Raw genomic sequence first — 12,925 nt, forward strand, 5'->3', positions numbered from 1 at the left:
CTTATTTAAAAAAAAACCGGCAGCCCACAGTCCACGGAAAAACTGGAAAAAAAGAAAAAACTTGTCCTGTCATCGATATTTCCGGGGAGTCAGTTTTTTGCAAAATTGGAGGAGAGTGTGGTGCTTTGGCTGCAGCGCTCACCATTCAGGAGCGTGACAAAAATTGTGAAGCCCCAGTAACCGGAAGCAAAGCCATCGAAGTGTGATATTGTGCGACTCCCGTGACGACACCAGCCACACCTCCGGTTACTTGGAAAGTGCTGCACCAGCAGCAGAAAAACAACGACTCCAGCAACAGCAACCGACACGGCAATGTCGCGCGCGCCATTGGTGCGATACCGGCCACACCTCCGGGTGCGAGGGAAGTGCTGCACCAGCAGCGGAAAAACGACTTCACCAACAAAATCCGACACGGCAATGTCGTGCGCTCCATCGGTTCGATACCAGCCACACCTCCGGCTGCTTGGGAGATGCTGCACCAGTAGCAGAACAACAACAACTTCAGCAACAACATCCGGCACGGCAATTCGGTGCGTCGCAATCGATGCCAACAGCAGAGCAACAACACCAGCAGCAACATGGTCAGGCGGTCGAGCGTCTCGGAGGCAAGTACGAGGCCGAAAGGTCCCACTTTGCCCACATGCATGGTTCCCAGGAAGGTGCCAGTCGGACGAGAATCGTAAGTGGAACTTAGTCGGGAGATTGGGAGGGTGAAATAAAAAGTGGCCAATTGTAAAATTTGAACCAATGTTTTCGATTTTTTTAATTTGTGGCGACGACCGTAAGAAACCTCCTGTTACATTGTCTTATGACCTATACATAGACAATGACACATATCGATATGCTTGCTCTGCGAAATAGTTCCACCTCCCCGTGGTGCAGAGTGGAAACGTGTCTGCTTTATTGCAGATGTACGGCCGAGAGAGTTACTCCCCCCTCCCTTCCCCTTTATGAAGACCCTCGCTATCGAACTTTGATTATGGCTATGGATAACTATCGGAAACCGACTCCATTTGGTGAAGCTGTAACGTTTAACCGTGCCGATGTACCTGGAAGGCTGGCGGGTCGTTAAGTCACGCCAGCTCAAAACGGTTGCCTGTGGGGCACCAGGACACACCCCACAGTATCCCAGTCCTTGCTGCGCTAAACAGGTCACTGGCGCAGTCGAACTTTTATTTACCGTGCGACTCGTGTGATTAAAAATGAACAAAAATATCAACAAAAAGAAAAACAATGGAGCGGACAAAGGCGAGAGCCAGGATCCGTTCACCTGTTAGGCAATCTGCCAACCCGATGGACTCGACGGCGAAGTCGGTGGAAACACCGAGCGAGGTTCAAGCGGAACCGTACGATGAAGTACAGGAAGTGCTGGAGGATCTACTGAGCTCCCCGGAACTTCAAGATCCGGGAGCTCTGGTAGAGTTGGTCACGGCCGTGGCTGGCATCGCTGACCTTGTGAAATGTGTGAAGGGGAAGTCCAACATCCACAAGGAAAAAAGCGAGAAGCTAGCCAGGGTGATGCAGCTTTTCATCGCAGCCAATGAAGCTGTGGTGGAACGTCTCGCAGAACCCGAGGCCAGGCCAGAAGAGCGAGGACCGGCAGAGACCACTCTGAGGGCGGACACCATCCGTCCGATGAAGGTCAATGCCTTTGCCCAAACAGAGGGCAGTCGTGCGTTTGCCGGCAACAGCAAACGTAAGAGAGAGTCTCCCGGGGAACTCAGACCCGGTGACCCTAAGAAAAGAGCAAAGGATCCGTCTGTCCGGCAGGATCCTGTGGCCAGGGCTTCAAAACGGGCGGAAGGCCCTGAAGACAAAGCGGGAGACCCGACGAGCGCAAATACCGGATGGCAAACGGTATCGCGCAAAAGGGGGAGGCTCAAAGGTGCGGAGACAAAAAAGCCAAACCCCAACCCTAACGACGCAAACGTCGTGTCAGGGAGAAAGGAGAGGCGATTGTCATCAAGGCACCTGAGGGCACGTACGCTGATGTCCTACGACAGATGCGTTCTAATGAGGACCTCGCCGATCTCGGCGAAAACGTGCGGAAAATCCGTCGGACACGCACCGGCGAGATGATCCTAGAAACGTGGTGCGGGAAACTCCAGCGGGACCCTTACGGCTAAGTAAGGCGGCCGAAGCCCTAGACGACAAGGCTGGGGTACGCGCCCTCTGTAAGGAGGTGACCATCCGGGTCAAAATTCTGGATGAAGTCACGACAGAAGAAGAACTGTGGATGGCACTGGTTGACCAGTGCAAAATCTGCTCGGACCAGATATCGATTCGTTTGAGAAATGGCCCCCAGATCTGGTATGCAGATAGGGCTGGTCAAGTTTCCGGTTGCAGCAGCAAACCCCGCACTTAGGTGTGGGCGGCTAAAGGTGGGATGGTCGATCTGTCAGATATCCATCCCCCAGCAACCAGACATGTGCTTCAAGTGCTTGGAATTCGGCCACAAGTCGTTCGACTGCACTGGGCCGGACAGAAACGGCATATGCTGGCGCTGCAGCAAAACCGATCACAAATCGACTATCTGCATGAAGCTTGCTAAATGCCCTGTCTGCGCTGGAGACCACGCTGCTGGCAACCCTAGGTGCCTCACCTATAAAAAGGCGCAGACGGTACCACCCCGGCGCCAAGAGCATATAGGTCGTCCAACTTAACCTCAACCACTGCTACACAGCACAACAGCTGTTGCGGCAGATGACAGTTTAGGAAAAGTTGGACATCGCGCTAGTGGCAGACCCATATCGTAGAGCTGCGAATGTCACTAATTGGGCGACCGATGATGCCAAACTGGCCGCGATATGGTGACAGGTAGTTTCCCCATACAAGAAGTGGTTGCGACTATAAACGAAGGCATAGTGGTAGTCAAAGTTAACGGGATCTACTTCTGTAGCTGCTATGCTCCTCCAAGATGGTCCTTGGAGAGGTTCGGCTCTATGGTTGACACGATGGTAGAGGTGCTAACGGGGAGAAGTCCCATCGTTATAGCTGGCGACTTTAACGCGTGGGCCGATGAATGGGGTAGCCGCCTCACAAACCCCAGAGGTCAAACTTTTAATAAATTGGTTTTTAGAACACTTAAAGGGGTCTTATTAGACTTACCGGCTATACTCTCTTCTCAGGGGCACCTACGCCTGATTTGGGGTTTTTTGTTGGCCTGGAGGCGTTTGGCGACGGCCGGTATTAGCAGCTGGGAACCGGTATACCTCTTAGGACACTGAGGTGTTTCTTTAGTGGTTCTCTGGTGGATATTCTTCTCGAATCACACTGGGTCGCACGATTGGGTCTTCAGACACTACACGTGCTCTCTATAGCCACAAAATTTCACGGGTTGTGCTTCCTTTGGTGCTCGAGAAACCTCGACCGAACCGAGTTTTGCCACGACGGGTTCACGGTGCCACCATATGGGTGAATTCCGGATTTATCGCGCCACGTTTTTTGGATTTCGGAGCCTGTCGGACCTTGCGAGCGTTCACGGACTAACACGTCCTGTCTCTTCAGTGGTTGGCAGGCAAGAGCCTGAGACACGGTTTTCTCTCCCCTTTCCGGGGTTTTTCTTTTGTTGGGAGTTCGCAAACTCCATTCGAGACGCAAACTCCGAGATGTTGTGGAGTACGTTTTCCCAAACAGCGGTTCCCAAGCGTCGTTAACCGCCCCTTTTTTGACCCCCAGCCCATCTACGCTCTTATTTATTTCGTTTAAATTAATGGGACATATTAACATGTTACAAATTCTTCTAGAAGCCATGGCAAGGCTGAACGTGGATCTGGCCAATGTAGGGAACACCAATACCTACCAGGGTTGGAACAGGGGCGAGTCAACCATAGATGTCACCTTCGGTAGCCCGGGGTTGCGATTGAATGGTGAGCAAGGCCTACACGAATAGCGATCATTTCGCGATCCCCTATCGGCTAGGCTCAAGTACGCGGACAGGTAGACGTGATCTTGGACAGGAGAACGCCTCTGGAAGACAACACAGTTCGACCAGAACGTCTTTGTCGAAGTGTTGCACTGGGAGAGGAACCTGGACAACCTGTCCGCAGAAGAACTGTTTCGTTTTTGCCGAAGACATCTCGAAGGTCCGAATCCCCGAAGGCTGCGTGATGTTCTCTCTTGATGTCGTATCGCTATACACCAATGTTCCAGCAGAAAACGCGTATGACTTCATAGAGGACCAATGGCACAGGCTGCGCAAGTACACAACACTCTCCCTTGCCTCCCTGCAACAAGCCCTAAGCGTTGTTCTCAAATCCTCCTTTTTCAAATACAACAACAACTACTACAAACAGATACACGGTGTACCCATGGGATCATCTATATCGGGATGCATCGCTTCGATCTGCATGGAAAAATTAGAACAAGGATGCATCGAACGTTTGAAACAAAAAAATATTCCACTGATTGTTTACAAACGCTACGTCGATGATTGTTTCGTAGTCGCCAGGGAAAGTGATGTAGATGTGATCTTCGAGGAATTTAACAATGCGCATAAAACCCTCAAATTCACGCTCGAGAAGGAGGAACAACAAACCATTCGCTACCTGGACATGACTTTATCGAGGCAACATGATAAAATTATCAAAACGTGGTTCACAAAACAACCGGACGGACGATACTTGGACTTCAATTCAGAGAGCCCGTTTACGCACAAACAAAATACAATGTTCGCTCTTGTGGACCGCGCTCTAAAATTATCTGACCCAGAAACCAGGAAGACAAGTATCGATGCAGTGAAAAACATCCTCGGCAAAAACAATTATCCGCAAGACATACTACATAATATCTTCGAGAAAAGGACACATGCAATGTACAATACACTACAAAACCAGATCCCCCCCGAATCTGCATTTTCAAGAATGGCATCGATCCCGTACATACCCGGACTGAGCGAAAGGGTGGCCAAAATCCTTCGCAAACATGATGTGATCGCCGCCTCCAAACCATGTGACAAAATAAAGTCAACAGTTTTCACGAAATTGAAAGACCCGATCCCTAAAATGATGCAAACCAACGTCGTATATTCAGTACCATGTAGCTGCGGTAAAGAATATATCGGCCAAACATCGCAAACCTTGGAAAAAAGGACCAAACAGCATGAAAACAGCATACGGGTGAAAAACAAACAAACTGGCCTAGCGCAACACGCACTGGAAGACGACGCTGACCACACGTTCGATTTTACGAAAACCCAAATTCTGGAGAGGATCATCCACAAGTCACATAAGTTGATTGCGGAAAAACTGCACATCAAACTGAGAGGGAACCAAGCGGTTAATCTCCAGATTGATACGAAGGGAGTTTCCAATGCCTACAACGGACTATGGACCAAACTCAGAGAGGAGAGAGAACGAGAGAATCCAAAAACTCTAATAAACCGACGTCCCGACGACAACCAGCAGCAGCAGCAGCAATAGACTTGACTTCCTTTCCAATTTAAGCGACGACCTTAGCAGGCGGAAAAATAGCTTTTTTGTGAGTGTTTTTACTTTTGTACTTTAACGTTTTATTAATTAGGCTATAGTTATTATAAAAAAAAATTTTTTTTCTCCTCATTTTACATTATAAAATAGTTTCTGAAGATGGTTGAAATAAACAGTAAACCGAAACGTAAAAATTAAGCAAATCTTTTCTTCTAAACATCACCGAACAACATCAACGAGAACCCCCAAAAGAAAAAAGAAAAAAAAAAGGACCCAAGAAGAGAGAACGGATTGTAGACCACTCTTCACAAGCACGAGATCGGCGGCCATCCGCAGGGCCATCAACGCAAGTGAGAGGGCATGTTTCAAGCATTTATGCCGTGACGCCAACGACTGTCCATGGGGTGATGCCTATCGGATAGTCATGGGCAGAACTAAAAGTGGGGGTGCACCAATACCTGAAACGTGCCCGGAGAAACTGAGAGTCATCATCAATGAGCTGTTCCCACAGCACGATGTTACCCGCTGGCCAACAGTCCCGTACGACTGGGACACCAGCGCCGTAGAGCGTATAACGGTGAAAGAACTTCGCGAGATCGCCAACCGAGGAAGGCCCCTGGACCGGACGGCATTCCGAACGTCGCAGTAAAGGCCGCGATCAGGGAGTTCCCCGATATGTTCCGTACATCGTTGCAACGATACGTGAAGGAACGGGTTTCCCCTGACACGTGGAAACGGCAGAAACTCGTCCTATTGCCAAAACCGGGTAAGACCCATCGGCATATCGGCCGATCTGTATACTGGATTCAGAACCGACTTCAGAGATACACCGAAAGCGAGGGCGGACTCTCGGAAAAACAGTTTGGTTTCCGTCGAGGTCGCAGCACTGTAGATGCCATCCGCTCGGTAGTGGACAGAGCCAGGCTAACCAAGAGGAGAGGGATCCGCTTTTGCGCGGTGGTCACTCTGGATGTGAAGAACGCCTTCAACAGTGTCAGTTGGACAGCGATTGCGTCGTCGCTCATCTAAATGAGGATCCCGACATATCTGTATAGGCTTGTGGAAAGTTACTTCCACAACCGTCAACTGCAGTATATGACGGGCGAAGGTTTGCGAACACAAGAGGTTTTGGCGGGTGTTCCACAAGGGTCAATACTCGGCCCGGTTCTGTGGAACATCACTTACGACGAACTCCTACGAACAAGCCTCCCATCGGGAGCTGAACAATACACATCAATGAGAAAGTGTGCAGAATTTGGTTGATTTTTACCCAATGGTAAAAAAAATCTTACGCTCTGTTGAATATGTCGCAATAATTTCGAGTTCGCCCTTTAATGTCATGCTTTCCTTAATTTATTAGAGTTATCCAGTGGCTCCAGAGAATGTTCAATACATACACGTATTTGTATACAACACTCTCTGGAGCCACTTCAACACGTACTCCTGGTCACTGATTTTGTGGCATGACTTGTTATTTTAATGGACGAAAAAGCCACTCCTAAATCATGCTGTAAAAATTAATTACAATTCAGATTCGTTCTTACTTAAGCTTCAGGTAGAAAATCTTTTTGTTTTCGATAGAATTTTATAGAATTTTCGGAAATTTCGGATTACAAACGGCACTAGTAAGTTTTTTTTTTCAAATTTTTCTTGCCTTTTTATTGTTTATCAGATTTTTCTTGTTTTTATCATACAACAAACCACTAAACATAGAATTGGTTTTTTTTTGTTTTCAGTTTTCACTTAATTTTGTTTCACATTCGCTTTCTTCATTCTTCTTAGTTTTTATTTTTTGTTCAGCTTCCGCTTTACTTTTTGTTGTTGTTGTTGTTGTTGTTATATTCTTTGCGTCACAGAAATCATCTTGCGCCTGCCATTTCCGCCCATTTGGTTTTTGGGTTTTTTTTGCTGATTTTGCGGTTGAATTCGGTTGAAAATTGATGATGTGGTTCAAATTTTAGTTTTAGTTGCATGTTGTGTGTCTATGTGTTGGGAGTTCGTCTATTAGATTGTTTATGTATATTCGTGCCCGGGTTTAGGTTGGTATTTTAAGGTAGGTTTTATAATCGAAATAGATGATTATTTCATTCATTGATTGCATCATGTGTGGGAGGAGGCGGAAACGGCTTAAAAATGGTGTAAAATGCGTTTTCGCTGGCAATTTGCAGCAACATGGAACTTGACTTTCTTCTATTTTTTTTTGTTACGTTTTTTTCATTCCTTTTTTGTCTTAAAATGTTATGCGTGTACAAGGTTATTGTTTTTTGCTTTGTTGTTGTTTTTGTTGATGTATTGGGTAAGTTTTATCTCGTTCTAAATTTAAAACCGTAGAAAAAGGTTTGGTTTTTCTCATTTATTTATTTTACTTCTCAACTATTGTATAATGTATGTCTGGATTGGTTTGTAATGGGTAAATTTTATTCGTTTATCATCCTGATATCATTCAAAATGGTTGCATAACATTGGCAATTGTCGTATGCTGGACAGAAATGATGACTTTTCTCCAAATTTTTCACCCTTAACAATAGCGGGTGGTGCTGAGACGACCGATTGGTAGGTTAGTGAATTTCGTTTTTTCTTTATTTTGTCGCTTTTGGTTTGGTTAAAGTTTATTAAGAGTATAGAGAGTAAAAAGTATGCTGTCCTGCTTTTTTACTTCTGTGTTGTGTTGCTGATAAAATTAGCACGTTTGTCTTTCTAGTTTGGTTTTTCGTTCTGATTAATATTCAATTATTCTCGAAACTGAAAGCTTAAGACGGTACTTTTAGGAATAATGGCTTTAAATTAATTTATATATAAATATAAATAGTAATAAAAGTGTTTTGTTTTTTTTTACCTTCAGATGTTTCGATTACTTATAATTAGATTTCTTTTTATTTATTATTTTCAATGCGTACATTTGTTTTTTTTTTGCTTCCTATACTGTTACAGTTTACTCACGCACATACGTATTTTTGTAAAGAACTACAGCGGCTGTCTTTCAGTTTAGGTTTAGGTGTGTATTTTTCTTATTTGTGTGTATTTCAGATTTCAGATCAGTTTACGACTTTACGACCGCTTAAAAAAGACATGACTCGTGCAGCTCATCTAGATAACCTAAAATGGCGGCTTTGTTTGTGTCTTTAAAGTGCTGTTGTGATGTTCGTATGTGTGTATGTTTGATCTACTAATTCACGCACACAATCTTGTAAGAGAAAGAAAACCCCATTAACACGCACACACTTTTCTTTCACGTGTAAAACCTCGAATGAATCCACTCTCACCTAACTCTACTCTCTTTGTTAGGTTGCTAGTTTGAAGTTTCTTGATTGTTGGTTTGAACAGAAGAAAATTTAACCAAAATAAAAAAAAACTGACTACACTGAGAGCACCTGTATCCCTGGTCTATTCCTGGTTTTAATTTATTCAAGAATTGAACCAACGAATTTAGATCTAATCCGGTTGAAAAACTTACAACCCCACTCGTGTTCCACCAACTGTCAAACGGTTTTGTACTGGCGTCAATTTGGATCCAAATCTCATCAGTTTTGGAATAATCCTTAAACCAGTTCTTAAAGCCTTGCTTTGGTCAGAAATTTGATCTAACTAAATCGGCTATTTGGAACCCCGGATAAAGATGCTCTGATAAAACATTCTCATTTAACTTTTCACAAAGTGTGACACTTACATTTTCTCATGGTTTTTTTTTTTTTCAAAAGAACGATGGCAGTTTTTCAATGTTTTATTTTGTTCGTTTTGTCTTTTTGTTTCTAACTGGATTCCTACATTTACAAACTGTGTAGAAATCATCAAAATAATTAAAACTGAAAGAAAAACTATCTATAAAAGGGCCTTTGTTGACTTTTAATACAAAAAACTATCACCGTACTGAACTTTGATCCAATAAGTAGTTCAACAGTGTTTTTTAACCTTGTAAATAAATTTGTCATTGAAAAGCACTGGGCACCCGTTTTATAAAATTTCTAAATGTTGATGTTGACAATTGACATTAAAATTCCAAGACTTCTTAGTAATTATCTAACAAAACAGTGACAATAATATTTAACTTTTAACTTGTTTTCTTTGGAAATAATTATCGAATTTGGAAAACTGGTTCAGAACGTCCAATCTGGTTAGCACATGCCGGTTTCGAAAATTAGTTTTCGCTATGCGGCCATCATCTGTACAGACTTTCCTAGAATTTCAAAGGAGATTTGTGATGGGATTTGCCAAATTTTGCCTTTTAATGTTGGCTCCTCCAGGCTAAATTTTTCTCTCGAATGAGCTGCAAGCAAGTTCATCTGAACGTGAGTTGAAAAAGTTCAAATATTGTCAAAATTACCATGCATATAAAACGACAATTTTTCAACGATTTTGTAAAATTGGCAGTATAACTGATCGACAATCGAATTAACTTTTAAAAATCACCGGCCAACTGATAAGTTTAAACTACAGCGCGATAAAAACTATCGAGCATATTGTTAAAAAAAAATTCCAGTAATATTTACCAGAATTTCGGCGAAAAGGCTGACTACTCAAATTTTCGAAAAATTGATCGAAAATGTGAAAAGAAATTTTCGGTAGGAAGATCAAAATTTGGTTAGAAAATTATCGACCAATTAAAAGTTGACAAATACATCGGTAAAACTGTCGAGTGCACTGTAAATTTAATAAGTTTGTTGGGTAATTTTATCCAAAATTTCGGTAAAATTACCGAATGACTAATATATTAAATCAAAGGATCCAGTAAACACTTAGCGAATTTTTTCTGTAGTAAAAATCAAAAAACAAACTAACACTAACGATTTTCTAAGAGACCATCTATCTAGGTGGATGTATCAAGCGACTTGATTGAGTTTGGATGTGTGTAGGTTGTTGAACAATCGAATGTTCACGCGTGTGTATGTCTGCGCTTCTGTGAAATTTATCATCTATCATCATGACTAAATAGCATTAACTGTAACTCTACCCCAAATATATTTAAGAAACTATATTACAAAAGAAGTTTTTCTTTTTGTTGTTGTTTTTTGCTTTCACGACTAGTTTTCTAGTTTTCAGCTCAGCGATTTTTGTTGTTGTTGTTGCGGTGTTTTTTTTATCTTTTAATTTATTTTAATTTTCTCTCTACGATTAGTTTTCAGTTCATGTTTTTCCTTTGTTTTTGTCTCTCTAGAGCGGTGATCGACTTTCAGCTTTGTTGATGTACGACGCTTTTGGTTCAAAAGTGGTGAAGTAAATGAGTTGAAAACAAAAATTAAGCTTTAAGAAATATTCAAGTTTTGGGACAGTTATTTTTAAATTTTCTAGCTTTGGTGTTCCTTGAAACTTGAATAAAGATTACTTTTTTTGAAATTAAACATTTTATTGATATGAATACGTATAGGTAATTTTGAAATACAGAAAGGGTGATTGAAACGAAATTTATTCTAAAGTCACTTTAAAAGAAATTTATAAATGTAACTATCTCTACACCACTTTTATTTTTCTCGCGAGCTAAATGCTTCACCACCCTAGAGAGTGGATTTGACGCTTCTTCTCTTAACTTATTCGTTTAAAAAGTAACACAGCTTTCAGTGTTAAGCTAAACAAGTACGTTTTCCGTAACGTATCGTTTTTTATCTCTTTTTTTAGGTTGTTATTTGAAGTGTGCTTCTACCATGTACGCCTAAACTACTCGAATGCAAATAGCAAACCAAACAAAAGAACTACTATTCTGAAATGAAAGAGAGTTTGCTCTTTTGGGAAGGAGCAGCTTAGTCCTGGACCTCCCGATAGGGCACCTCCGAGGTGACGGTAAAGTTCTGGAAGTAGTGGTTCAAGAACTCGAACGTCGGACGTTTCTCCGGTATCGCGTCCCAGCACTTGAGCATCAGTGCGTAGATGTCGTCCGGCAGGTGGTGATTCGTTGGCTTTGGCATTCGGTAGCCCCGTTCGATCTGTTCGATCACCTCGCGGCTGTGCATTCCCGGGTAGGGCACTTGACCATAGGTAAATAGCTCCATCAACAGGATGCCGTAGGACCAGACGTCCGACTTGATGGAGAACTTGCCGTAGACGATTGCTTCCGGAGCCGTCCACTTGACCGGGAACCGGGAACCCTGCTTCGGACAGTACTCATCATCGGCTATCACCCGGGCCAGACCGAAATCACAGATCTTTGCTATGTTATTCTCCCCTATCAGTACGTTACGGGCGGCCAGATCCCGATGTATGAGCTGTTTCAGTTCCAGGTATTCCATCCCGGAGGCCACTTGGGCGGCTATGTAGATCAGGTCCTCAAATTGCAGGAACTGACCATCACCCGTTCGCAGATAGTCCAGCAAACTGCCCTTGGACATGTACTCCTGGACGATGTAGATCGGTTCTTCCTTCGAACAAACCGCGTACAGAGCCACTAGCCGGCTGTGACGGAACTTCTTCATGATAGCCGCCTCTTGAAGGAAGGCCTGTGTAGACATCGTACCCTCACGCAGTGTCTTGACAGCCACTTCGATGTTGTTACGCCACTTGCCGTAGTAAACCTCTCCAAAGTTACCGTGCCCTAACTTCCTGATCAGTTGAATCTCGTTGCGATTGATCTCCCACTTGTCCCTCAGCTCTGGGCCTAGGTCCCACACCTGTGGCTGTGGCTTCGGACATGGACTGGACAGGACGTGACACAGGCCGAGGGCGTTTTCTAAAACAGAAAATGAGAAACGTTTAAAACCTTCCAAACAACCATTCAACCGTCTTCAACTCACTGGAATACGCCATCACCAGGGCCGGCAGCGAGGGGAAGGTCTGATTCGTTGCGATGTAGTAGCCACCGTTATCGAGCGGTTTGATCTTGTAGTGCTTCACGTGGTAGCCTCTAGTTTCCTCCCAATCCTTCACCGAAAGTGAGAACCCGTTCGGATTGTGCTCCGACGGTCGCACCAGGAATGTTCCGCGGGGATTCTCCGTCGCCAGCAGCAGCTTGTCGGCCTCCTTGCGCGATACGTTTTCGAAGAACCAACTAAAATTGTCAAAAAAAAGTCCGATTAAAAACCATCATATTCAAAAAAATAACCCTCTAAAACTCACTCTTCACTGTTGACGCTGCGATCCTCGGCGACGAAATTCCAGGGGATAAGGCCCTCCTGGCGGGTCCGCAGATGGACCACCCGCCACCAGTCCGATTCGGTGTCGTCCAGCACCTCCATCCGGTCGCCCTTGACGAAGCTGACGTCGGTTTCCTCCCGGGCGTTGTAGTTGTACAGGGCCACCACGACGCGGCGCGTCGAGAGGCCGGGATGGACTGAGCCAAAAAATGAAATTGGGGGTTTATTTCGTTCTACCAAATATACATGAATATTACAATAGCTTAGCAGAAGATCTGTATTTAAATATAATGAGAAAATATTGATGAGGACCACAATTTGCAGAAAAGCCTTCGTATTGATATTTCAACAGAATTTTTTTTCTTACATGGCGACCGTCAATTAATCCCTTCAAAAATGAAAACGTTGTAACGCACTCGGAAAACGTTCACTAGGTTTAAC

The 12,925-nt window shown here is 44.0% G+C and overlaps 2 protein-coding genes across 3 annotated transcripts in view; one reads left to right on the top strand and one right to left on the bottom strand.

Annotated features, from left to right (window-relative positions):
• The first annotated feature begins 4,109 nt into the window (after positions 1-4,109).
• LOC129752105 (uncharacterized) lies at positions 4,110-5,420 on the top strand. The gene has a single exon (XM_055747897.1). The coding sequence runs from the start codon at positions 4,110-4,112 to the stop codon at positions 5,418-5,420; it is 1,311 nt and encodes a 436-aa protein (XP_055603872.1).
• Positions 5,421-8,246: 2,826 nt separating this feature from the next.
• LOC129757407 (tyrosine-protein kinase Src64B) overlaps positions 8,247-12,925 on the bottom strand; it is a 224,839-nt gene continuing 220,160 nt past the window's right edge. For both annotated transcript variants that reach the window (XM_055754619.1, XM_055754618.1), the window contains exons 4-6: positions 12,468-12,681; positions 12,146-12,399; positions 8,247-12,081 (exon numbers count right to left, since the gene is read on the bottom strand). In XM_055754619.1, the coding sequence (XP_055610594.1) occupies positions 11,159-12,081; positions 12,146-12,399; positions 12,468-12,681 (1,391 nt within the window). In that variant the 3' untranslated portion in view covers positions 8,247-11,158. The remainder of the gene's footprint in view (positions 12,082-12,145; positions 12,400-12,467; positions 12,682-12,925) is intronic.

This window comes from Uranotaenia lowii, chromosome 3 (assembly GCF_029784155.1).
Source record: "Uranotaenia lowii strain MFRU-FL chromosome 3, ASM2978415v1, whole genome shotgun sequence".
Lineage (NCBI taxonomy): Eukaryota > Metazoa > Arthropoda > Insecta > Diptera > Culicidae > Uranotaenia > Uranotaenia lowii.